Source organism: Heptranchias perlo, chromosome 23, assembly GCF_035084215.1.
Source record: "Heptranchias perlo isolate sHepPer1 chromosome 23, sHepPer1.hap1, whole genome shotgun sequence".
Lineage (NCBI taxonomy): Eukaryota > Metazoa > Chordata > Chondrichthyes > Hexanchiformes > Hexanchidae > Heptranchias > Heptranchias perlo.
Window position 1 is genome coordinate 37,792,473 of NC_090347.1, and position 27,010 is coordinate 37,819,482.

At 39.9% G+C, this 27,010-nt stretch overlaps 1 protein-coding gene across 4 annotated transcripts in view; it reads left to right on the forward strand.

Moving 5' to 3' along the window:
• Positions 1-27,010, forward strand: part of mprip (myosin phosphatase Rho interacting protein) — a 364,835-nt gene that overhangs the window by 41,142 nt on the left and 296,683 nt on the right. For 3 of the 4 annotated variants that reach the window (XM_068004348.1, XM_068004349.1, XM_068004351.1), the window contains exons 2-3: positions 3,353-3,430; positions 13,033-13,098. In XM_068004348.1, the coding sequence (XP_067860449.1) occupies positions 3,353-3,430; positions 13,033-13,098 (144 nt within the window). Of the gene's footprint in view, positions 1-3,005; positions 3,027-3,352; positions 3,431-13,032; positions 13,099-27,010 lie in introns of those variants that run through there. The other variant, XM_068004350.1, reaches the window with a different exon arrangement.

Below are 27,010 nucleotides of genomic sequence, written 5' to 3' on the forward strand. Positions count from 1 at the left end.
ACTCAAATACTCTCCTTGCCATCCTCTCATCCTCCACTTTCCATAAACAATGTCCAAAACTCAGCCACTCATATCCTGTCCTGCACTAAGTGCAACTTGTCCTTGACTCTCATCCTCCGTGACCTATATTGATTCCATGTCCCGATTCAATCAATTCAAAATTCAAAAATCCTTTTCCTTGTCTAGAAATTCCTTCATGGCCTTGCCCCACCCTATCTCTACAATCTTCTTTAGCTCTATATTCCCTTGTGGATGCTCAGTTCTGCTGACACTGGCTTCTGTTGCATTCCTGCCCTTCAACCCACCTTTTGGCAGAGCCTTCCTTTAGCTGGTGTTATGCTACTTTTTGGAATAGCATCCCTAAACCCCCTCTCTGTGCCCCAATTTTGCTGGATTTTTAAAATATAACATGATGCTAGTAAATCAACAAATGCTCAGTTTGGGTTCCGCCAGGACCACTCTGCTCCAGACCTGATTACAGCCTTGGTCCAAACATGGACAAAAGAGCTGAATTCCAGAGGTGAGGTGAGAGTGACTGCCCTCGACATCGAGGCAGCATTTGACAGAGTATGGCACCAAGGAGCCCTAGTAAAATTGAAGTCAATGGGAATCAGGGGGAAAACTCTCCGGTGGCTGGAGTCATACCTAGGACAAAGGAAGATGGTAGTGGTTGTTGGAGGCCAATCATCTCAGCCCCAGGACGTTGCTGCAGGAGTTCCTCAGGGTAGTGTCTTCGGTCCAACCATCTTCAGCTGCTTCATCAATGACCTTCCCACCATCATAAGGTCAGAAATGGGGATGTTTGCTGATGATTGCGCAGTGTTCAGTTCCATTCACAACCCCTCAGATAATGAAGCAGTCCGAGCCCACATGAAGCAAGACCTGGACAACATCCAGGCTTGGGCTGATATGTGGCAGGTAACATTCGTGCCAGATAAGTGCCAGGCAATGACCATCTCCAACAAGAAAGTAACCACCTCCCCCTGAATTCAACGGCATTACCATCGCCGAATCCCCCACCATCAACATCCTGGGGGTCACCATTGACCAGAAACTTAACTGGACCAGCCATAGAAATACTGTGGCTACAAGAGCAGGTCAGAGGCTGGGTATTCTGCGGCGAGTGACTCACCTCCTGACTCCACAAAGCCTTTCCACCATCTATAAGGCACAAGTCAGGAGTGTGATGGAATACTCTCCAGTTGCCTGGATGAGTGCAGCTCCAACAACACTCAAGAAGCTCGACACCATCCAGGACAAAGCAGCCCGCTTGATTGGCACCCCATCCACCACCCTAAACATTCACTCCCTTCACCACCGGTGCACTGTGGCTGCAGTGTGTACCATCCACAGGATGTGCTGCAGCAACTTGCCAAGGCTTCTTCGACAGCACCTCCCAAACCCGCGATCTCTACCACCTAGAAGGACAAGAGCAGCAGGCACATGGGAACAACACCACCTGCACGTTCCCCTCCAAGTCTCACACCATCCTGACTTGGAAATATATCACCGTTCCTTCATCGTCGATGGGTCAAAATCCTGGAACTCCCTTCCTAACAGCACTGTGGGAGAACCTTCACCACACCGACAGCAGCGGTTCAAGAAGGCAGCTCACCACCACCTTCTCAAGGGCAATAGGGATGGGCAATAAATGCTGGCCTCGCCAGCGACGCCCACATCCCATGAACGAATAAAAAAAAAATCAACAAATACAGGAATCTGATGACCTTGAAGAGCCCAGTTCATGTCTCCATTACATAGCCGTTTAACGGTAAACTTCAACAATATAAAATGGCCATACCCATCAAAATTGTTAAATTATTAATGGCTGTGCTTAATTAAAATTTGTGCTCCTGATTTTTCTACTATTTTAAGCTGTAACTTGTATTGGCTCATCTGAGAAAAATATCTCTATTTAAAAGTAACAGGCAAAGGCTCTAAGATATAATGAAGTAAATATAATGCAGTAAATCCCTACTGCAGTATTGTGGAATGTTTGTTTCTAGCCTGTTCCTAAATTATTTTCACTGGTTGGACTGTTGGTCCAACATTACTGACACTGCAATCGTAATGTCTCTAATTAGTTATGACAGTGCAAGTTTATGGAAATTGATCAAATTATCCTGTAATCAGCATAACAATGGTGCAGAATAAAGTTTTTTATTTGAAAAAGATTTTTTAATCTAGTAGCCTTATATATCCTTTTTAAATATAACTTATGCAATGTGGTTTGAAGTTTCTGGAAAAATTAAAAAAAAAATATATGCATAATAGTCTAAAGGATTATTTCTTCACTTTTTCAGTGGAGAGTACATGAGCAACGTGCACTCCCTAAGTAGTAGTAAGCCAAGTATAATTGACAACTTCAATATAAATGAGATGGAAGTCCTAAATAGGCTATAAGGACTCAAAACAAATAGATCCATCGTATTTATCTCGGAAGGCTGAAAGACAAGGGAGGAGATTTGTGATGCATGGACAGTAATTATGAGGGAGTTGATAAACACTGGGGAGGTACCATTAGATTGGAAATGGGCCAGCGTGATTCCCATTTTCAAAAAGGATAACAAAGCAGATGAGACTCAAGGGAGACATTCAAGCACTGGTAACAGTTCAGAGAAGAGTTTGTAGGCTGGTCTCTAGCATCAGAGGACAGAGTTTTGTGGAAAGATTTTGAGAAGAAATTTGGCTTTTCAACCTTTTAAAGGAAACAGTTGAGAGCTGACCTTGCAGAAGTACACAACGTATTAAACTGCATGGAAAAGTAGACCCAGAAAATTATTTTAAACTAAACTGGGGAAGTAGGATTGGGGAGGTGGGGGTTGGGCGGGGGTGTTGCGGTGAGACATCGGTTAAACCTAGTGAAAGGGAAATTTAGGACTGATGCCACAAAGTTCTTCAGTGCGTTCAACACATGGAATGGACTTCTGGTTAGAGCCGCAGAGGCAAAAACCTTAGAATCATTGAATGCCGTGATGGGGGAAATTATAGGGTCTTTCTGGAGGATGAGCTAAAATCATGTCATGGTATGTTTCTATCAGTGCTGGGTGGCCTTTGGTACCTTCCCAAGTGATCATGTGTGAGCTTGGACAGTGCATGTGTGACTGATCAGGTGAACATCACAGCTCAACCTGTCCTCAGCTGACAAAGCATTCAATTTTGCTTATTGTAATTGTGCAGTGTTCATAATCCATTTCTTTGCATTTTTTATTTTATGTTTGGTTGAAGATAGCTTGTTAATCAGACTTGTTTATAATGGTAATTGAATAGTTAATTGAACCTCTCTTCATACTGTGAAATTTAGGTTGGAAAAGTTTTGCTAACTGTTTGTTTTTGCTGCTGTTGATTATAGGCTAAACCCATCTACGGTGGCTGGTTGTGTTTGGCACCCGAAGGCACAGATTTTGAAAATCCAATGCAGAGATCTAGGGTAAGTTTCCAAGTCTTTTTTTAAAATTTACTTTTTTCAATTTAGTCTCCCTCTGTATATAACTTCTAGACTGGTACTAGATTTTTTAAAATCATTTTAATCTGTACCTACAAGTATTCTAAATATCTATGTAAAATGTGAAAATTATGTTGGGGTTGGAACTTCTTAGGTGGACACAGCAGAGGCTATGGGCCCTGACAACACCCCAGCTGTGATACTGAAAACCTGTGCTTCAGAACTAGCCACATCCCTAGCTAAGCTGTTCCAGTATAACCAAAACACTGGCATCTACCCGACAATGTGGAAAATTGTCAAGGTGTGTCCTGTCCACAAAGAGTACGACAAATCCAACCAGGCCAATTACTGCCCTTCCAGCCTACTCCCAATCATCAGCCAAGTGATGGATAGAGTTGTCAACAGTGCTATCAAGGAGCACTCATTCATCGATAACCTACTCACTGATGCTTAGTTAATGTTCCACCAGGACCATCCTGCTCCACATCTCATTACAGCTGTGGTCCAAATGTGGACATGACCTGAATTTCAGAGCTCAGGTGAGAGTGACTGAGGGTGGCACCAAGGAGCCCTAGTAAAACTGAAGTCAATGGGAATCAGGGAAAAAACTCTCCAGTGGCTGGAGTCATATCTGGCACAAAGGAAAATTTTTGTGATTGTTGGAAGCCAATCATCTCAGTCCTAGGTAATCACTGCAGGAGTTCCTCAGGGCAGTGTCCTAGGCCCAACCATCTTCAGCTGCTTCATCAATGACCTTCCCTCCATCATGAGATCAGAAGTGGGGCTGTCGCTGATGATTGCATAGTGTTGAGCTCCATTCGCAATTCCTCAGATAATGAAGCAGTTCAAACTTTTGATTCAGAAATTGCCTTGGATTGGAAGACTGCCACTATCACTCCCATTATTTGAGAGGGGTAGGAGAGATAAACTAGGAGACTAAGAGGCCTATAATTAACGTCAATTGTGGGGATGTTACTAAAATCTGTTTAGGGACAGAGTGACTGAGCATTTGGACAAATGTTAGCTGATCCAAGAGAGCCAGCATGGATTTGTAAAGGGTAAATCATATCTAACAAACCTAGTTGAATTTTTTGAGGAGATAACTGACGTAGCCAAGGGAGTGTTTATGGATGTTATTTATATATGGACTTCCAGAAGCCATTCAACAAGGTTCCACATAAGAGACTCTAAACAAAAATGAGAACTCATAGAATTGGCGGTTAAACAGGAACAGGAGGTGGCCATTAGGCCCCTCGAGCCTGTTACATAGGAACAGGAGGAGGCCGTTCAGCCCCTCGAGCCTGTTACACAGGAACAGGAGGAGGCCGTTCAGCCCCTCGAGCCTGTTACACAGGAACAGGAGGAGGCCGTTCAGCCCCTCGAGCCTGTTACACAGGAACAGGAGGAGGCCGTTCAGCCCCTCGAGCCTGTTACACAGGAACAGGAGGAGGCCGTTCAGCCCCTCGAGCCTGTTACACAGGAACAGGAGGAGGCCGTTCAGCCCCTCGAGCCTGTTACACAGGAACAGGAGGAGGCCGTTCAGCCCCTCGAGCCTGTTACACAGGAACAGGAGGAGGCCGTTCAGCCCCTCGAGCCTGTTACACAGGCGCAGGAGGAGGCCGTTCATCCCCTCGAGCCTGTTACACAGGCGCAGGAGGAGGCCGTTCATCCCCTCGAGCCTGTTACACAGGCGCAGGAGGAGGCCGTTCAGCCCCTCGAGCCTGTTACACAGGCGCAGGAGTAGGCCGTTCAGCCTCTCGAGCCTATCACACAGCAACAGGAGTAAGCCGTTCAGCAACTCAAGCCTGTTGCTCTTGAGAAGCACTCATCAGGAGGACATAGACAGACTGGTGGCAGATGCAATTTAATGCGGATAAGTGTGAAGTGATGCACTTTGGGAGGAACAACATGGAGAGACAGTATTATCTAAATGGTACCATTTTGAGGAAGGTGCAAGAACAGAGGGACCTGGGGGTGCACATTCACAAATCTGTGAAGGTGGCAGGGCAAGTTGATAAGGTGGTTAAGAAAGTGTATGGGATACTTGGCTTTGTAAATAGAGGCATTGAATACAAAAACAAGGAAGTCATCTAAACATTTACAAATCACTGGTTAGGCCTCAGCTGGAGTATTGTGTACAATTCTGGACACCACACTTTAGGAAGGAAGTCAAGGTCCTGGAGAGGGTACAAAGGAGGTTTATCAGGATGTAACCAGGGATGAGGGACTCTAGTTATGTGAAGAGATTGTGGAAGCTGGGATTGTTCTCCTTAGAGCAGAGAAGGTTAAGGGGAGATCTAATAGAGGGGTTTTGATAGAAGTTTTGATAGGGAGAAACTGTTTCCTTTGGCAAGTGGGTCAGTAACCAGAGGTCATAGATTTAAAATAATTGGTAAACGAACTAGAGGGGAAATAAGGAGAAATCTTATCACACAGATGTTTAAGATCTGGAACACTCTTCCTGAAAGGAACTTTCAAAAGGCAATTGGACATGTACTTGAAGAGGACTAGTTTGCAGGGTTATGGGGAAAAAGCTGGAGTGTGGGACTAAATTGGTCAGCTCTTTCAAAGAGCCAGCACAGGCATGATGGGCTGATTGGCCTTCTGCTGTGCATTAAATTCTATGAACCAATGGTTTAGATTGGGAATTGGTTAGGAGGTAAGAGACAGAGTAGAGATAATGGGTATGTACTCTAATTGGCAGGATGTGATTAGTGGTGACCCCCAGGGATCTGTACTGGGGCCTCAGCTTTTCACTATATTTATTAATGACTTGGATGAAGGAATAAAGAGCCGTATATCTAGTTGCATTGAATTCAATTCTGCACTGTGCTATGATGGGATTTGAACTCACTACCTCTGGATTGCTAGTCCAGTACCATAATCACTACACTACTAAACCTTTGTGTTTTGGTGGAACTCTGCGAATAAATTACTAGTAAAATCTGTGCTGAAAGTTAACCCGCAAAGACCTTCTAGCATCAGATGTACTTTTACATATAAGATACAAAATGTTCTCAAGTATGCTGTACTGCTCAGCTAGAAACTGATGACCTATCAGTTATGAGATTATGCTATGAAGATACTAATGGCTCTTTGGGGATAGAATTTGCTTTCTCTGATCATTAAATACCTTGTGATACAGCTGCCTGTTTTAGAATTTTTTCCCTTCTCATTCTTCTCTACCCCACCCAAAGGTAGTGACTTGTTCTAAAGGAATTGGCAGCGCTTCAGTACCTTATCCAAGTTGCCATTCTTCATTTGTAAACCTAGACAGTGAATGTAAGCTGGCTATTAAACTGGAGGCAGTGCCTAAGTCTGTCCATAAATTAGGAAGTATACTTCAGACTTTCCTCTTGCAGCTTTCTTCACTGCCAACCCAGCAGAGAAGAACTTGCTCTGAGTTGATTAGGAGTCAAACCTGGAACTTTCCTGGTCTCCGTGGCTTAGCATTGTACCTTTTGAGATATTGACAGGCTGAGCCATGGGAGAACCCTCCCCCCATTTTTATGCATAACAGTTGAACAGCTTAGGCTTTAGTGATACCAGTCTTCCATCACTTTCATGATTGAACAATTTAAAACTTTTTTATATAAAAGTTTTTTTTAAAAAGGAATACTTTACACTGTTTTGTATTAGCATAGTGAATGTACTTTAGTGGAATTAGCGCATTTGACTATTTTGCTGCTTTGCCAGTTGAGTCTGATGTAACATTTATTTATAGAGGTGTGATAAAAGGGCAGTTTCATAGTCTTAAACCTTTTTTTGTATTAGGACTTTATATCTCATTCTCAGACAGGTCACTCAGTCTTTGGGTCTGTGTCATGTAATGAAGATCTTTCTGGCTAGTAGTATGCTGACTGATCTCCTGTAATTAGGTAATCCTGCAGTGTAATACTGCATGAAGTCAACTTCAGAACCCTTACTGTAATGAGGACTAAATTAATAACATTTGCTGTGGTCAGTTCTGGTCTTTGTTGACATATTCAGGAATGACATATACTTCAAAAAATTGTTTGATTTGTATTTTTTTTGTTCAAAATAAACAAATGTGTATCCAGATTCTGAACTTTAATTTAGGGCAGATTAAAGTCCTATGATGTACAGTTTTTAGTTTGTACTTCAGTAATTTTGTTTTAAATTGTGATGGATGGTTCTAGTTTCCCCAATGGTTCCTTTGGTAAGTGAACTGACCAGTGCACAACTGAGCTATACAGAAAGAAAATATAATTTTTGTTTCTTCTACTGCCTCACTTGCCAGATATAGAAATGCTTAGCACTTGTGTAGATCATTTCACAGTGACCTGGCTGAGATTGGGAATTTTGTGTGAAGAATTGTAGGAATAGAGTGGCATTCTATAATTGTTTGACTGAACGTATTCGTTGCATAAACTACTTGTTTATATTGTAATATTTTAAAACTATACTTACCTTCCTGCCTCTCCTCACAACTTCAGTATATCAATACATGCTCCAGATAGCATAGACGAATGGGTAGGCATATGAATGTGGTTAAACCTGTTTTATAAAAGTAGGACAAATATAACTGGACCAAAATGTGAATTCTAGTGTAAGTGGATTTGTTCTGTTTTCTGGGTACCACAAGATAGCATAGACAAACTAGGGTAATACTATGTTATTCTGCCTTCTGGTGCCCAAGCTTTCAGAATTGTTTCAATTGTATCAGAAGTGGAATGTGCACTTTGGGTTGATTATGCTGATCCCAGTAAAAAGTTAAGATTTTGGTATGTATGTCGATTACCTCGTACTGCATCTCACAACACTGATAAAACACGTAATTGCATGATGCATTGTTGAGTATGGAATCTGAAAAACAGTAGACCTGCAGTGTACTGTAGGGCCTGGCTGCAAAACCAGAACAAAACGTTTGATTTTTGGGCCAGTTTGCATTCGAAGAAAGAAATTGCATCTATATAGTGCCTTTTGCGACCTCAGGACGTCCTAAAACGCTTCACAACCATTAAAGCACTTTTGAAATGTAGTCAATGTAGTCAGTGTTGTAATGTAGGGTAATGCGACAGCCAATTTGCACACAAACAGATAATTTGTTTGTGATGTTGGCTGAAGAATACGTTTTGACCAGGACACCGGAAGAAATTCTTCGTCGAATATGCTATAAGATTTTTTACATCCACCTAAGAGGGCAGGTTTAATGTCTTATCCGAAAGACATTACCTCTGACAGTGCAGCACTCCCTCAGCACTGCCTGAAGTATTAGATTCTGTACTTAAGTCTCTGGAATGGGATTTGAAGTCAGAGGCACTGAGTGAAGGCTGAAACCATAATTCACAGTTGTTCCAGTATCCACTGTGCAGTATTAGCAAAGTTAGATGTGTTCTATCTCTCTTTGACCCATCTCCAACTAATTTACATTGCCTGTATTCTAACTAGGGCGTGATGTTAGTTTCATGAATTATATATAGAAGTCCATAACGCATGTAAAATTGTGCAGATACTGAAATGTTCCTCACAGAAAAGCTGCAATTAGCCAATTGTGAATCTCAACGCTGCCATTCTATTTGATGGATTATATTTATTTCAATTATTTTGAACTTTGTTGCAAGTTTATAATTGGTATTTGAATGTTAGCTGTATAGGTTTTACAGTGTAGCCTAAACAAACAAGATATTTTTTAAAGCAGTTTGTTTTCCTGGTGGCAGAGGTGCTCTGAATAGAGGGGATGCTTTCCTCATTGGGATAGCATTTGAGAGAAATTCCCAGATGAAAAGGTAGAGACAAAGGATTCAGAGAAAGGCAACAAGGATGATTTTGGGTTTTAGATTGAGTTACGAAGAGACGCTAAATTTAATCTCATTAGCAAAATGAAGAGCAGTAGGTTGTACAAAACCAGGATCAAAGTTCAGGAGGACACCATTATAAACTGAAGAACCCATGCGCTAAACTCAACATAACTTCATACTTGGATTGATTTTTGACTTCTGAACTAGACTGCACTAAACATGGTTGATGCTGACTCAGTAGAAGTATTCAAAGGGAATTGGCTCAATCCCGGATTCAGAATAAAGAAGGAACATAATCTTGGGTAGATTAAAAAAAAAATGAAAAATGGCCGGGTTGGGCACTGACACATGAATGAGCGAGATAAGAACATAAGAACATAAGAAATAGGAGCAGGAGTAGGCCAATCGGCCCCTCGAGCCTGCTCCGCCATTCAATAAGATCATGGCTGATCTGGTCCTAACCTCAAATCTAAAATCATGTCCAATTTCCTGCCCACTCCCCGTAACCCCTAATTCCCTTTACTTCTAGGAAACTGTCTATTTCTGTTTTAAATTTATTTAATGATGTAGCTTCCACAGCTTCCTGGGGCAGCAAATTCCACAGACCTACCACCCTCTGAGTGAAGAAGTTTCTCCTCATCTCAGTTTTGAAAGAGCAGCCCCTTATTCTAAGATTATGCCCCCTCGTTCTAGTTTCACCCATCCTTGGGAACATCCTTACCGCATCCACCCGATCAAGCCCCTTCACAATCTTTTTTGTTTCAATAAGATCGCCTCTCATTCTTCTGAACTCCAATGAGTAGAGTCCCAATCTACTCGACCTCTCCTCATATGTCCGCCCCCTCATCCCCGGGATTAACCGAGTGAACCTTCTTTGTACTGCCTCGAGAGCAAGTATGTCTTTTCTTAAGTATGGACACCAAAACTGTATGCAGTATTCCAGGTGCGGTCTCACTAATACCTTATATAACTGCAGCAATACTTCCCTGTTTTTATATTCTATCCCCCTAGCAATAAAAGCCAACATTCCGTTGGCCTTCTTGATCACCTGCTGCACCTGCATACTAACCTTTTGATTTTCTTGCACTAGGACCCCCAGATCCCTTTGTACTGCAGTACTTTCCAGTTTCTCGCCATTGAGATAATAACTTGCTCTCCGATTTTTCCTGCCAAAGTGCATAACCTCACATTTTCCAACATTGTATTGCATCTGCCAAATCTCTGCCCACTCACCCAGCCTGTCTATATCCCCTTGTAGGTTTTTTATGTCCTCCTCACTCTCTACTTTCCCTCCCATCTTGAGATGGTCTTTTCCAATCTCTACCATCTTGTTTTTGACTGTTAGTCTGGACTTGCTACATTGGGAACATCTCTTTTTAAAAAAATACTTTCTAGTAAAATAAATGTACTTCACAATCTGTGTGAATGAAAAATTACCAAACATTTCCGCATTTTGCCGCTAGGAGTTGGGAAGAAGTGGCAGTTTTCTTGTGAATGTTTTTGCTGTGGTTATTTGCTTTTCTCAAGAAAAAAATAAATTGGTTACATTTCATGAATGCACATTGTGTACAGCCTTTTGAAACGAACAGGTCTGATGGCCTTTTCTTATTTCGTAGTTCCAAAGTACTGTTCTGCACTCTCTCGTAACCAATTACAGAGATATCTTAGTAGAACTTTGTCAACAGGTTACCCTACCATCCTTAGGATGGTAGAGACCTAAAAGAGGAGCAGAATTTAACAACCATTCTTTTCTAGTGTTCTGTCTTTTTCTCCTGGCCGCTCCTGAAGATGGTTTCTCATGGTAGAGTATGGTTTCACAGCAGATTTTTTTTTCCCCAATTGTGAAGGTAATTTTTGTCTGGGGGCATTTTGTTTAAGATTATGAAGGGTTATAATCCAGTAAATAGTTGATAGATTGTTTCTGCTGGTTGGTGAGAGGGTAACAAGCGGGCACAAATTTAAAATATCACGATGAATTTAAAAGGGAGGTTAGAAAAAAATCTTCTGAAGTTGGTTAGAATATGGAAGTCTCTGCTGCAAAGTTGAATTCTTATGAATGGGAATTAGATAATTGCTTCGAAAAAAAACAATATTAGAGGGTATCGGGAATTAGCAGAAGAATGGGATTAGACTAGGTGATTCATAGAGAAAAGTATTGGTGCAGATTGGGTCAATTGACTTGTGCTGTAACAGTCCATGATTTTCAGGAAGTGGAGTGAAGACGAAAAATGTCGTCATATTTTTATAAAGTCATGGAATTCTTTCACTATATGCAAAAGATATGTAGATTTTAACCGGAGATATGATTAGAAGAATTTGTTACACACAAGTTAGGAATGTATTCAGTTAGAAATTATTACATGATTGATTGTCCCAGCTAGGAGTGAGAGAAGTTTAATTTCTTAATAATTGAAGCTGACTTTAAATGAGGAATTTTATTAACGAACGAAATCTGAGAACCTACTTGGTGTTGCTTTGTCATTATGATGCTATACAAGCAGAAGTGGTATTTCTTGTCTATTATTTCTCCACACATCTTTTGAAAAGACCACTTTGTAAATGAAAAAGACAAGATAATTGCCCGTAAATTGCTCTGAGTGGCGAACCAACAGTCACTCATTAGATTTAAATTCACCCACTTGGTTACCGCGTTCTTTTTGGTGGCAACTTCCTTGAAATGCGAGTTCAAAAAACAGCAGCGTTCTTTCTCCGGCTGTGTGAGCGTGGAAAGGATCTCTATGTCCACTCAACCTTGAAGCAAGTCACGCTGTGAGGACCAGGAAGTGAAACTCATTGACAAACCGCACAGACTAAAAACCAGGAAGTGCTTGATAAGGTTAGTAAATGTACTATAAAATGAGATAGAGAAAGCAAAATAACAAGAGGGTAAGATTAAAAGACTAGGATAAAGGAGATAGAAAGAAAAAGTAAAAAAAAGGTTTTAAAACATTTTTTAATTAAAACATTTTTAAATGTCCAAAAACTATTAAAATCAGGAGTAATGAGACTCCTTTTTTTTTAAAGTTAAATTTCAGTGCCAGAGAGGTTGTTTGGCAGCTATTAATACTTACCACGCCGTTAAAAGTTAGTTTAGACTTAAAAAAAAAACGTAGTTACCTTTTTTTGTGGCGCAATTAGTTAGCTTCTAGCTGGGCAGGAGAGCAAGTTCACACTGGTCCATTGATTGCAGCCGACGAGGTCGCTTTTAATGCGAAGCTGTCAGATCAGCAGGGAATCAGGAAGAGCAAGTTCTGGATTTCCATGTTTGACCGCGCTTGTGTGGTCGCCGAACCCTTGCTCTTCGATTTGCCCATTAATAACGGTGACTGCTGTTAGGCACACCGTTATTTTATGAGCAGTTTCTGGCCCAATTAAGTTTAAGGCAATAGTTATCTATGGATATTAAGGAAATAATCCAGATAGCTGTAAATGAAAATTCTCTGAAGCCAATAAAAATCACTTCTGTGTCTTGGCTGTTATTTTTTGCTCATGAGTGAGATTTTCTATTTCTAGGTTGTATTTATTGCCTTGGTCTTCTGCACTGGCAGAGGGGCTTGGTTATCTGCTGCAAGGCCGCTACTATTAAAAAGTATGCTAATGCAGCCCAGAATGATTTTTCTTCTGTGGGGAAGCACCTTCACAAAGGAGCAAAGATGAGATCAAGATATTTAACATGACTCAAACTGAAGTAATAAGCTTTATTGTTTGTATCTTTTAAGTATGCAAAAATGGTTTTTCATGGAAAATGATTCAAGTGAAAGTGTTGAACCAAATTGTTGCAGATGTTCAGTTTGTAATTCTTCTCTTCTCCTCTGCCCCCTCTAGAAATGGCAACGCAGGTTCTTTGTGTTATATGAACATGGCTGTCTACGTTATGCCTTGGATGAATCGGTGAGTGATTAATGACCTGGCATCATGGATCTGTTTGCTTTTAAAGACATAGCAGCATATCGCAATCAATCAGATAGTTGTTCATAAATGAAATAGAATCCAAGCTGTTTCAAGACTTTTTTTTTGAAATGGCAATTCTTTTACATTTAAATCCAAAAGTTATTTTGCTGACTGATTTAACATGATTGTTAAATTGTGTTGAGGTTTGAATGTGGATGTGTTGTACTGTACTTTTAGGGGTAGGTTTTCTACTGAATTGTTACTTAATCCCAAGTATTAGGAAGAGAGAACACTACTTGTAAAGTTGCAAGCAAACATCAGGGAGTGTTCCACACACAACTAGCAATGAGGGGTGATTTATAGATACTAATATACTTATTTATTTCATTTTAATACTTAAGGTTATGCTTGTGCATCTATATTATATTGAGGAATTGAGAATGAGCTCAATTGAGTCATGTTGAACTAGACTACCCTGTAATGGAGAATTGAAGATGCTTGTACATAATTGCTTTTTTTGAAATGGCAATTCTTTTACATTTAAATCCAAAAGTTATTTTGCTGACTGATTTAACATGATTGTTATTTAATCCCGAGTATTAGAAAGAGAGAACACTACTTGTAAAGTTGCAAGCAAACATCACACTTAATCACACAAAAGAGTTATAGAAAATAATATATTTCTTGAAGCTGCTCATACATTTTTGTTAAAATTTACAATATCCCATGTGTTGGAAATGGCACAATATGAATTGTAACCAGTATCTTGAAGACATTTTTCATTGTCCTAAGGTATCTTCAGTTGGGTTTGAAAGGATGGCTTTGAATTAGATCAAGTAAGAATGAGAAGAGGCAATATTAACTAAATGGTACAATTTTAAAGGGGGTGCAGGAACAGAAGACACCTGGGGGTTCACATACACAAATCTTTGAAGGTGGCTGGACAAGTTGATATGGCTGTTTAAAAAAAGCACATGGGATTCTTGGCTTCATAAATAGAGACATAGAGTACAGAAGCAACGAAGTTATGCTAAACCTTTATAAATCACTGGTTAGGCCTGAGCTGGAGTATTGTGTCCACTTCCGGGCACCATACTTTAGGAAGGATATCAAGGCCTTGGAGAGGATGCAGAGGAGATTTACTAGAATGATACCAGGGATGAGGGACTTCAGTTATGTGACGAGACTGGAGAAGCTGGGATTGTTCTCCTTAGCGCAGAGAAGGTTAAGGGGAGATTTAATAGAGGTGTTCAAAACTATGAAAGGTTTTGCTGGAGTAAATAAGGGGAAACTGTTTCCACTGGCAGGAGGGTCGGTAACCAGAGGGCACAGATTTAACATAACTGGCAAAAGAACCAGAGGGGAAGAGGAGAATTTTTTAATGCAGTGAGTTATGATGATCTGGCAGTGCACTGCCTGAAAGGATGGTGGAAGCAGATTCAGTAGTAACTTTCAAAAGGGAATTGGATAAATACTTGAAGGGGGAAAAAATTTACAGGGCAATGGGGAAAGAGCAGGGGAGTGGGACTAATTGGATAGCTCTTTCAAAGAACCGGCACAGGCACGATGAGCCGAAAAGCCGCCTCCTGTGCTGTATCATTCTATGATTCTAAGTATGTTGATGTGCAAACTAAAAAATAATAGACTAATTAGAACAGCGGATCAATAAAGATGATGTTTTCATGTTGATTTCACGTTGTGTTATAAATGTTATGACCCACTTTGTTACTGGAATTATTCATCACTATACTGATATTATGCTTCATAATGCATAGAAAAATCCACTGAGGAGCGAAGAATTTAGGAAGGAAAAAACAAGTATAATTCTCTAATTATTTTAAGAATATCGATTATTTAAATATTGTAAAGTAGAATTGAGAAATAGAGCCAAATAAATTAAACAGAAAGTGGCATTCAGCATATAAGTGTGGGTATGTGAGAATTATTTAAAGTTCTTGAAATGGCTTTATTTTTTGATGCTGAAGAAATTCTGTTAGAATTTCTTTTTCAATTCATAAAGCTAGGTGAAATATAAAGGTAGCAATGATTGAAAAGAGTAAGAGGAAAAAGATAGCTAAATCTAGTAGTGGTTGGATGAAGCTGAGCATTGCTTTTTAAAACTTGTAGATTGTAAAAGTAATTGAAGGCTGAGGGAAGTAGTATTCTAATGTTTTTACATTTCTGGAAAGAATCAACTGGAAAAAGAGATGATGAGATGAGTCCTGATTTCAACATAATGCAAATACAGGGAAGACCATGTAGGGCAGTGTATTTGGTGGTGGCTTACAATTCCTGATGTAAAAGTACAACTGCCTGGGTAACTTGGATTGGTGGGTAAAAGGGAAGACAAGATTTGGATATGGAACTAATAACTGATGTGTCTGTCACACTCTTAAACTTAGTAGATTTGATCAAGTACGGTGACTGATTTTTCATTTTACAGCTTTTTGTTTTATTCCATTCAGTTTAAAACATTTTAATCTTTTATAAATGGGTGGTAATAGAATCCCTGCATTAGAAATGCTATGACTGGTTGCTGTCCGCAGTTTTAAATCCCTGAATAGTTCAACTTAATATGCACTTAATATTGATCTTTTATAAGATATTAAAATATTGGCTCAAACTTCAACATCTAAAAGTTTGGAAGAATATTTAACATTTTTAGGGGATTCGTTCAAATCTGGATCCAAGCTTCTGTCCAAGCAAATGTATTTTGAGCGATCAGAAAGCATGCATGTCAGTAGATCGGACTTTTAAAAAAAATTGAGCAACCTGTGTGAAGTGGTTGGAAATGGGTAGCAGCGTCTCAAAGGGTTCTGTTCTGGGGCCGCTTCTGTTAACTGTGTACATCAATGATTTGGATATAGGGCTAGAGGGAGTAGTGGCCAAATTTGCAAACAGTACTAAAATAGGAGGCACAGTAAATAATTCTGAGGACCAATCAAAGCTGCAAGGGGAAGTCGCTAAGATGGTGAAATGGACAAAAAAGTGGCAGATGGAATTCAATGTCAGTTAGTGATTGAAGCAGAAACCATGTCAGCATTTAAGATAGGCGAATGAAGGAAAGGAGAATAAAAGGATCATGGAAACAGAAAGGGCACGTGGGATTAAGACTACTGCTTCTGTGAAGGATAAACACCAACATGGACTAGTTGGGCTGAACGGCCTGTTTCTGTGTTGTAATTCCCACGTAGGGTCTAAGGCCTATAGTGCCACAACAACAACTTGTATTTACATAGCACCTTTTAATGCAGGAAAGCGTTCCAAGGGGCATCAGAGGTGTCATCAGGATGGGTGGGTTTTAAGGAGAGGGAAGGGAGAGATTTCTGGAGCATGGGATTTAGGTGGCTGAAGAGATGACTGCCAAAGGTAAGATGAATGGGGAGATGCATAAGAGGTCAGAGTCAAGAGGAACCGAGAGTTCGGGGGAAGGAGAATTATAGGGCTGGAGGAGGTTGCATGAGATAGAGATGGGTGAGGCCATTAAGGGATTTAAGCACAAGGATGAGAATTTTAAATTTGAGGCATTGGGGGACAGTGAGCCAAGTCAGCGAGAACAGGGCTGATAAGTAGTGGCACTTGGTGCGGGATAGGATATGGGCAGCAGAGTTTTGGTTTACCCGCAGCTTAGAGAGTGGAGAATGCGAGACCACCCAGGGGAGCATTGTGTAGGGTTTAACTCTTTTTAGTGGACTTGAAAGTGAGAATCAACAAGACTGAAACATTTTAGAATGATTTTAAACATTCTAAATAATTTTATTGACATTAAGACACAACGGTTTTCCAGATAAAGATGCCATACAATCTTCTTCTGGGGAGTGCAACTCGAAACTCAGAATGATCAGTTTATCTGTTTCAGTTGAGGTGGTTGGTCCTTCTTTGACTGCTTATGTGATCTAAAAATCATTGTAAATCTGTGTTTTATTTTTTTCCAAGTTTTGTTGCTGGGCAGAACAGCTGGTGTTTTTCCTACTTTCCAAGGCCCATCAGACAGCTGTCTTATCTTTAACCTTGTTTATCCCTCATTGTTAAGAGTCCGTGTCCTTCAAAAGTACAGAGTCTTTCTCAAGCCAATTTGGAGTAATAACAAAATCCATGATACTTTTCGATGGACCAGGGTTTCCGCAGCAGATAGGCTGTGGTAGAGACAGAGGCAGCAATGTTACAAAGATGAAAGCAGGCGGGGGTCTTTGCTTTTTGAGAAGATATGAGGTCGTAAGTTCAGCTTGGGGTGGAATAGGACGCCAGGGTTGAGAATGTGGTTTAACCTGAAAAAGTGGGCAATGGAGAGGAACTGAATTGGTGGTGAGAGTATGGAGTTTCTGCCAGGTGCCAAAGATAATGACTTTGTTCTAGCCAATGTTTAACTGGAGAAACTTGTGGTTTATCCAGGACTGGATATCAGCCAAGCAATCGTGATAACACAGAGGCAGTGGAAAGGTTGTGGGAGGTAGTACAGATGTGGAGCTGGGTGTCATCAGTGTACATGTGGAAGATGTCTGTGGATGATGTCGTCAGTTTCCTCTGCACATGCAGGGGTGGGTAGAGAAGCCATTGCAGGAGATGTTTTGGATAGGTAAGAATGGAATGAAGCGAAGGCGGTTCCACTGAGCTGGACAATAGAGGAGAGGCATTGGAGGAGGATGGTGTGGTCGACCTTATCAGTGGCTGCATAGAAGACGAGGCAGGGTAGTGCACCACATTCACAGATGTAATTTGTGACTGACTAGGGTCGTTTCGGTGCTATGGCAAGGGTGGAAACCATGGAGAGAATCAACCAGGGAATTGAAGGAAGGATGGGCACGATTTAGGAGGCGACAACTTTGAAGGACCTTGGAGTGGAAAGACAGCAGAGATGGATGGTAGTTTATAAAGATAGATGGGTTGAGGGGTGGGTCTTTTGAGTAGGAGGTTGTTGGCATGTTTTGAAAAGGATGGAGACAGTAGCTGAGAAGAAAAAAACATTTACAATGTCAGCTAGCGTGGGGTCAAGAAAGGATATTGGGTAGTTGGTAGTTTAGTGGGAATGGGGGTCAAAGGAGCAGGAGTTGGGTCTTGTTGATGAGCTCGGAGAGATGAGAGGAAAAACCTGAAAGATGTGGTCTCAAGCCATGAATCGGGAAGCCTGGGGTGAGGTTTGGCTTGACAAACATTGTGGAGGCTGCAGGGGAAACGGGTTCAAGGAGATGGTTGGTATAGGAGGACAGAAGCCAGGGGTCAGCACCAAGGATTTAAAAAAAGTAAGAGAAATGATTAAGTGAATAAGTAGTCATGCTAATGAAACACCGAGCTTTGGTTTTAAGTCTCATTTGTCAAAGAAAGGGAAGCGTGAAGGAGGTGCCACAGTTGAATGCCTAGGAATTAGAAAAAAATTGAATGATATTTGAACGAGTTTGAAGGATGGTCTAGTGGTGTGCAGTGAATAGATTTGGGTTTCACTCATTTAGCTCCACATACCATAAAATCAGGCTGTAGAGGGAAGGAAATGAACAGAAGTTCTATGGTTCAGCACAAGGAGAGGGAAGGGAAATAAAGGAAACCAGCCCAGGCTGTTGTTGCACATTCACTGATTGCCTTGAATGCCTTAAGCAAGCAGGATACCACTTTGAAGGCCTATCAGTCGGAATATATAATAAGCAATTGTTCGGCTGTTATAAGAAGGTTTCTTTGGGTGAGGAAGCAGAGTTGGTTGAAGAATGGGACATTTAACTGCATAAACTCATTGAAAGAAGAAAAAAATGGAATAATAGGAGGATAGGACCATTTGAGTCAACACTAAATTTGATGGCATCACAAATTAAAGGTGAAAAGAGTACAGCTTTAATGATGCTTTATTCTTCTTATCTGCTGAACAATTCCAATCCACCATTTTAGGGCTCTGGACAATTATTACGATTTGTGGTTTGAATACGAGTCTGCCAGAAATGTGTCCTAACATTTAAACAAACAAGTCTATTCATTCCTTTATTTCCCTGTGCGCTTGGGCATGATGCATCCAAAAGGTTTCAAGGAATTTGAGCATAACTTCAAGAAAATTAATAGTTTATGGTTTAACACTTTTACCTTGACCTTCCAATGCTTGTCAAAGCATTCCCTTTAAAACATTTAAAGTTAACAAAGTATTTACTGCTCCTTAATAGTTTTAATATTTGACAAAAGTATTCAAATTGTTGTGATGCCTGAATAAACCAGCTTTGATCTGGCTAACTTTAATTGGGCCTGTAACAGCTCTAATGCAAGTGCAACTGGGTTTCAAACTTGCACCTGCTGCTTTTGATCTGTTCACACAGTACCCCTCTCTCTAGCTTGACAGTTCAACTTATTTTTAAACCTCAGAATTAATGATCCTCAGTAGTGAATGCCAGTAGGCTGTTCAACGCCTCAGGTGAGCTTGATCCTATCCTCAACAGATACCAACACATGAGCACTTCCAAGATCCCTAACGCAGAGTTGCTGAGGCCAATTGTGATGCCCTTAAGATCAACTAGCTGGGAATTGAATCTGGGGCATTCCTGCTTTGTGCGGCTCAGCTACTTACTGGATAAGTGCTCTGTTCCATTGTGGAACCCTGCTATATTTTTAAAGATGGTTAGTTAAAGGAATTTTTGATTGCCATGTAGATGTTTCCGTTATTACAGCTTTATACAGGGTTCTGGTATTTTCTTTAAGCTCAGTTTTGGAATCATTTGGAGTGTAATAGAGGTAATTTTTCTACTGTTAGGCAAGTGAATGCTTTTCCTCTGATTGTAATTTATTAAAAGATTGTCAGGCGTATTGTGTATATATTCTTTTCATCTGTTCTGGGAACGTGCAGAGGAAATTGGTGCAGGAAAATCTGGCCATTGTGTCTATAAGAATAGCAACTTTGTGGCAGACTTTTAGCTTTCCAATTCCAAGCCAGCAGTTATGAAATGGAAGTTTAGTATTGTGTAATAGTTAACATTTAACATATAACATTTTACTCTTAAAATATTCTGAGAATCACCCACTTCTTAAAAATTGAATTTTTGTGAAGCCATCGAAGGGTATAGTTCTTTGAGACAGCGCTGAGAAAGGGCAGCAGTTGCTCTGGCCTTTCTCGTCTCTGATCAGTGACAGTAAAATTCCAGTTCGGTTATGTTTGTGAGCATGTAAGAAGTGTGCCCAGACAGTTCTCCATGGTTCAGAGCTCCTAGGCATACACATTTTTTCAGCTGACATGCAAAATCCAGGACCAATCTGTGAGTTGGATTTGTAACAAAATGGGGAAATAATTGTATCACCCTGGAGGGGCAGGCATGCCTTTGTCAAAGCCCCTACCATGAGAACCTGTATTAATCATTTGGTAATGAATAATCCTGCTATTGGATTTTGACATCTAAGGTACCAGGATGTACCTCAGGACATTAATGACTTTATCTTCATTGAGGTTATGATTTTTATTTTTCAAGATTGCTTTGCAGCCTGATGTTTATTTCTCCAGATTGCTTTGCTACATGTACCTACCCTAGCATGACCAGACCAAGGATTGTTTAGATAACCTACTTGGAACTTGCCTACTTATACTTGCCCCCTTTTCAGTCGCTCATTATTACCACAGAATCTTCAAAATTCTCCTCATATGCTGCTTTTGAACCGTTGGAATTTCACACCAGCACATTTAAAACCCATTTTTATGCTCTATCCTATGGACACTTGTTTTGATTTAAATGAATTGTGGAATCTTTGGGGTGAACCATTCTACACACGGTCATTTTTAAAATATTATTTTGTGGTTAATGTCATTGTTAGTAATAATTATTATTTTCAATACCTCATTTTATCAGAGAATTGAAGAAATTGAATATTTTTTGTTAATTGGCGTAATAAAATTTTGCTATCATTTACCTTTATGTAATTGTTGATTGGCATAAATTTTTCATTTGACGATGATAGGTTTCAGCAAGAAATGCCTTTATGCAGCATGTTTAATTTTTCATTTAAAGCTTTGGTGTCTCGCTTGAGTGCATGTGACTTGAAAATGTTCAAATCGAATTTCTACTCCATTGCTCTTTTGAGATGTAACTATTAATTATTGTCCAGGCCCAACTGGTCCACTATTCTACAAGAATGAATCAATATGTCACAAGTGGCAAAATATAACAAATTCATCCCATTGAATGTCACTTGATTGTTAGCAAAATAATCATTTAAAAGATGTTGATGACATTGTGCCAGGGATGATGTGCTTTGAGGTTTGGAGAGGGAGAGGACAGAAGAAATATCACCAGTGAGTGTTTCAGGCTTATTCCTTATTTCATTGGTACAAAAGGCTGTCCTAGTGCACTTGCACCTGAAGTGCGTATGACTGATGGGCGCTTCACATTCATGAAAGAACCGGTATAACTTCCCATCATCTGTGATATTCTGAATTACTTTGAAGAGAATGCTGGAATTGTCTTGAAAAATTCTAAGAGATTAATATTTATTTGCTGTCTTAGTTTTAATAATACTTTCAACATCTTACTAAATGCACCCAATGCAAGCTGAAAATAAATTTAAAAATCAGGTGGGTTAACAAATGTTTCTTATTCCTTTACTGGTGTTGCAGAGGAAAAATGTGAAAGCTGTGCTGATTAGGTATTTTATGGCACTTCAAATGCTTTTGAAAATCACAGCCATAGCAAAATGTACCAGATGCTCGGCTTTCAAACCTAGAGCTTTAGATGAATATTCGTCATTATTATTAGGTTCCTTTTAGAAAAAAGGAGAAATTAATCATATTACTTGCTGGTGTATGAAGTGACATTGTAGATATTTCTGAACTGTATAGAAATGAACGATTTTGCACCATTTTCTGCACTGGAGAAGATTTCTGTGAAAGTTGTCTTTTCCTGGTGTTGCTATGGCAGAGTGAAAGGCTTTGGTACTGGTGGTGATCCTTGTTGAATATAGTAGCTCCAACACAGAAACAGGCCATTCAGACCCACCAGTCCTTGTCGACGTTTACCCTCCATGAGCGAATAGTTCTAATCACATTTACTCACTCTATTCCCATATTCCTTCAACCCCTTTTCCTTAATCCACCTATTCTATCCAATCTAATCTTGAATGTTGACATAGTTTCTGCCTCAACCACTAACCCTAGATGTCAACAACATGTATAATTGCAAGAAACTTATTTGCATTCCATGTAAGGGAGGAGCCCATTGCAATGACTACTGGGAAATGATGTAATACAGTTTTGAATTTAAAAAGTTCCAAAACTATTGAAGCCAATCATCTGTGATCACATACCTATTAACTGCATAATTCATTCTGCTGTGTGTTATTTACACTACAAATATGACGCAACAAGCATCCATGTCATAAGCACAAACTTTAGTCCACTTTGTTTCCTAGGAGCTGTTTGAAAGCGATTCTGAATAATGTGAATCTGTTTACATGGCCATAAATCTCAGTATGACTAAAGATTATCCTGTTTTGCGCTTCAAAGCTCTAAATCATCATTATTCCTAAGCTTTCCTTATATTAATTCAGTCTGACTTCTACACACACACAGAGATACACACACACACACACACACACACACACACGTACGTTATCACGTAAATCATTACTAGTACTGTTTTATGAGCATTTAAATGTAGACCTTGTGCAGTAGTAGTATTTGTCCCATTAATAAGGATAATTAAAAAATTTAGAACTTTTTTAACAAGTACATTTCTGTTCTCTTCCTCATCCCCTCTCCACCCCAACTTTTTATTAGTTCATACCTTTAAAAAAAATTGTTTTACCTCTCTACCATTCAGCATTCTCTGGCAATCAGCTGCAATATGTGGACAGAGGCCACCTGCTTACTAACTTTTCTCCCTTCTCCCTCCTTCCTTCCTTCCTTCCCTCCCACCCTCAATCCTCCCCTTTTGTCTTGTACCTACTTGGTGCCCTCCTCCGGGCAGCTTGACCAAGATCAGGAAGTGTGTGTGTGTAGTTTTGTTTTTGTTACTTTTTGAATTGAGGGAGTTGAAGCATACAAGTTATTGATATCTCTGAGATCTCTATCCACTAAAATGATAAATTGTAGTGGCTTGACAATGAGCCAGGGATGAGCTGAATGTAATGTTATGTGTGCCCAGCTACATTTTATGAAGTAAAGATGACAAATTTTTCTCTCTTGACCTTGCTGATTCTTGATGCAGTACAGTTCTGGGGCACTTGCAGCCCTGAGGTACCTCATCTAAGTGCCGTTTTTTGTACGTGAGCCCAGATGGTAATTATCAGCAGGCTAGTCCTCTTTTGCTCAGAGGCACTAAGATCAATTGTGAATTACAAATGTAAGTACAGATGAGGGAGGCTATTTGACCCTTCAAGCATTCTGCCTTGTGAATGATTCTTGAGTGCTTGTTTCTACTCTAGCTGAAATACCATTCCAGGTATTGATCACTCTTCGTGTGAAATGCTTCCTGACATGAGTCCTGAAGTTGCCTTTTACTAGTTTGTATCTATGGCTCTTTGTTTTACAGTTGTGTTTTAAATTGAAACAGTATGCTGGATTAATCTTTTGTATTACATTGCACAAACTTCTATAAGGACCTTTCTCAATTGCCTCCTTTCAAGCCATATGAGTGAGTTTTTTTTCCCAACCTTTCCTCAAGCTTCACTCCTCTGACTCCAGGGATCAGCTAGATATGAAACCCTTCTCTGCACTGCTTCCAGGGCTAGGATGTTTCCTTTGTGCTTTGGTGACAACAACTGAACGTAGTATTCGAGGTGCAGCCCGATAGAGCATTATTAATCTTAAGCATGATGGCCACAGACTTGACAATGTAGTTTCGCACCCTGTTTGCGTTGTTGAATGCTGTTCAGGAATGACTGGAAATAGTAAGTATTCACTCTACAATCATTCTCCGATTTCTTTCACCCTTTCGGTTAACTAGTTTGTCACCATTCGAAAATTATGTCCCCCAGTTTTTTCTTCCAGCATTCAACGTCATGCACTTAATTGTATTGCATTCACTATAAGTTTGCCTGCTTGAAATTTTGGTCAAGAAATTTTGTGGAAGTACAGGTAAACTACATCATAGATTTTTCCAGTATCCATTGGAATCTCATTTTCTCAAAAGAAAAGTCAAGGAGGTTTGTCTGGTAGTTAGTATCATCTTTCTATTTGCATATACCTTTTGAGGATCTCCGCCTGGGCTCTGTTAATAGCACTCTCGCCTCTGAGTCAGAAGGTTGTGGATTGAAGCCTTATTCTAAATTGAGGACCTGCCTTTTAAATTATACATTAAACCAAGACCCTATCTGCCTGTTCAGATGGATGTAAAAGATTTCATGGCACTATTCAGAGTAGGGAGTTCTGTCGGTGTCCTGGCCAACAATTTTCTCTCATTCAGTATCACCAAAATAGATTAATTGATCTTTCTTCTTATTTGGTGTTAGTGGGACCTTGTTAAATGCAAATTGGCTATCATGTTTGCCTATATAACAGTGGTGTCTAAAATTCAAGAAATTCATCAAACATAAAGAGCTTTAGGAGGTTCTGAGGATTTCATAAGGTGCTTATGTAAATGTAACTTCATTTTTTTCTCATAAATCTTCATAGAGTAACCTGCCATTTTTTTCTTTTGACCTGGTGATCTATAGCAAACACCGTGAGTAGGAATGATCATATGCATAACGCTGCACTTTTCTATGTTAATCGTCATTTGCCAGTCATGGGCCCAGTCTCCCAGTGCATCTAAATCTGCTTGTAGTAGGCGAGCATCCGCTACAGTCCTGATTCTCGCACATATCTTGGTATCATCTGCAAATTTGTAGATAATTCCCCCAACACTTACACCATCATTAATGAAAGTAGTAAATAGCAACAGTCCTAACACTGATCCCTGCAGGACACCACTGGTGACCAGTCTCAATAGAAATAATTTTTTTTTACTTGTGCCATGGCTCCTGCGGGAGTTTCAACAGCTGGCAGATTTGTTTATTTTGGGACATTTGGTCCCAAAACTGCTTCAACTGTGATGTAGGGAGGAGTATGAAAGATTTGGGGGGAAAGGGCAGGGACAAAGCAGGTAGTTGGACTGTTGGGTGTCTGTTTTTAGTCTCTGCTTTCTCCATTCATCTTCCAGTAGATGGAACGCTTTATGCAGCAGGAAAATAAAAACTGTGAATGTACAGAGAAACTTTCAAAAGCAACCGATATGCTGTAAACAGGACTGCTGTTTTATCGTGACTGAATATGTAAAATTTTGCCTTTTATTATGGGATTCTGGAGTTTTTTCCAGTGCTTTAGGGATCATCTTCCACGATTCTTGGCCTATTGGTTTTGGTATTTGACTAAGTCAAATTCTGCTTTTATTACATAGGATTGAGATTTTCTAAAATTTTTACCAGTGTTTTGGAAATCCTCTTCCGTAATTACGTCCATTCTTCTGTGGAAAAATGGAAATCAGTGACTTTGTCTATAGGTATGGTTTAAAATACTGTGTGCTTTTGTTAACGTAATAATGTACATAAGATTGGATTTTCACATTGAAAAAATACGGAACTAGTCACTATCCTGTGGAGTTGTACATGGGAGTCAAGACAAAGTTTACTCTCCAGCTGAAGGAGAGTTAGTGCAGGGTGCAGTACGTTCAGTGTAATGTATTTCTCCCCAACTCCTCTGTTCCCAGGCTGGGAGGAAGCAGAGGGCATGAACCTGGGCTGGGAGATCATAGATCAAGGGCGTAAAGTGAGAGTTGGGCCATGTGCACAGATATTGGTCCCAGAGTGGCTTTTTAAAAAAAAAGCGGTTTCTGAACGACGTCATAATTGCTCCAACAATGTCACGGAGGCCTTTTGTTTACCTTAAATATTTATACTCCTATAATAATTTATATTATTATTTAACACTGCTCCTGTACAAACTACTGAGGCCAAGATCACACCAGCCTGAGTAAGAAGGCTGAAGCCGGGGTAGGGACTGATTGATTGTCAGGGCAGCTGTATGGAATGTGATTTGTGACTGTGACTGATGTTTTTTTTCTAGAATGTAATTGGTGGTCTTTTGTGGAATGTGATTGATGAGATAATTAAAGCAGAAAAAAACAATAAATGAGAAAGCCGAAGAACTACAGGTACCATGATCCCAAAAAATTTACGAAGATTTGACCGTTGTTATTTCTCCTCCAAATCTTAACATTTCACGTCTCTATGACTTATTTAAGGCACTGCTCAGTTGAAATTAGCTATAGGACCTGTCGGCAAGTAGTTTTACAAGAACTTGGCAAATTGGCACCCTTTCCATTTCTAAATGTAGAATAGGGAAATGCCTGAGTTGATGAGCTTCGGTACTGCCTGAGTTGATGAGCTTTGGTACTGCCTGATACACAGCTTTCTGAAGATTCTTGGCTTGGATGTCTTCCAATCGGCACCCAGATATGGAAACTTTGCCAATCTGTGTTACTCCCTATGGAACCACTTTCTTACAGGTCACATACCTGATGTCTCCTGACCTATCATAGAGCTGCTCAGTTAACATGAAATAGTGGGTGTGTGAGGTGAGCCATGATAATCTTGAAGGAAAATATCTCATGTCAGGTAGAAGTCTTGTATAAATATGTGTGAATTTAAATTTGCCTAGATGGGATGAGCACACAAAGCATGTTGCATCTTCCTCTTCCCCCACCCCTTCCAATCCCACAACCATTTGTCTGGTCCTTTAACAGTAATTCATAATATCTTGGTGTTTTCAAAACAAACTCGAAAAGCACGATATTAGTGAATGTCAAAAACAAAGAAAAAGGGGAAAAAAATCTAAAGATTGCTAAATTTGAATTAAGAGATGATCATTGAAAGTCTCCTAATCCTTTCAGTCTATATCTAATTTTGGAAGTTGAAAAATTATTGCTATTGTATCACAGTCATACTTTAAAATGATCTTTTAAAAAAACAACAGTTGGTGTAACAG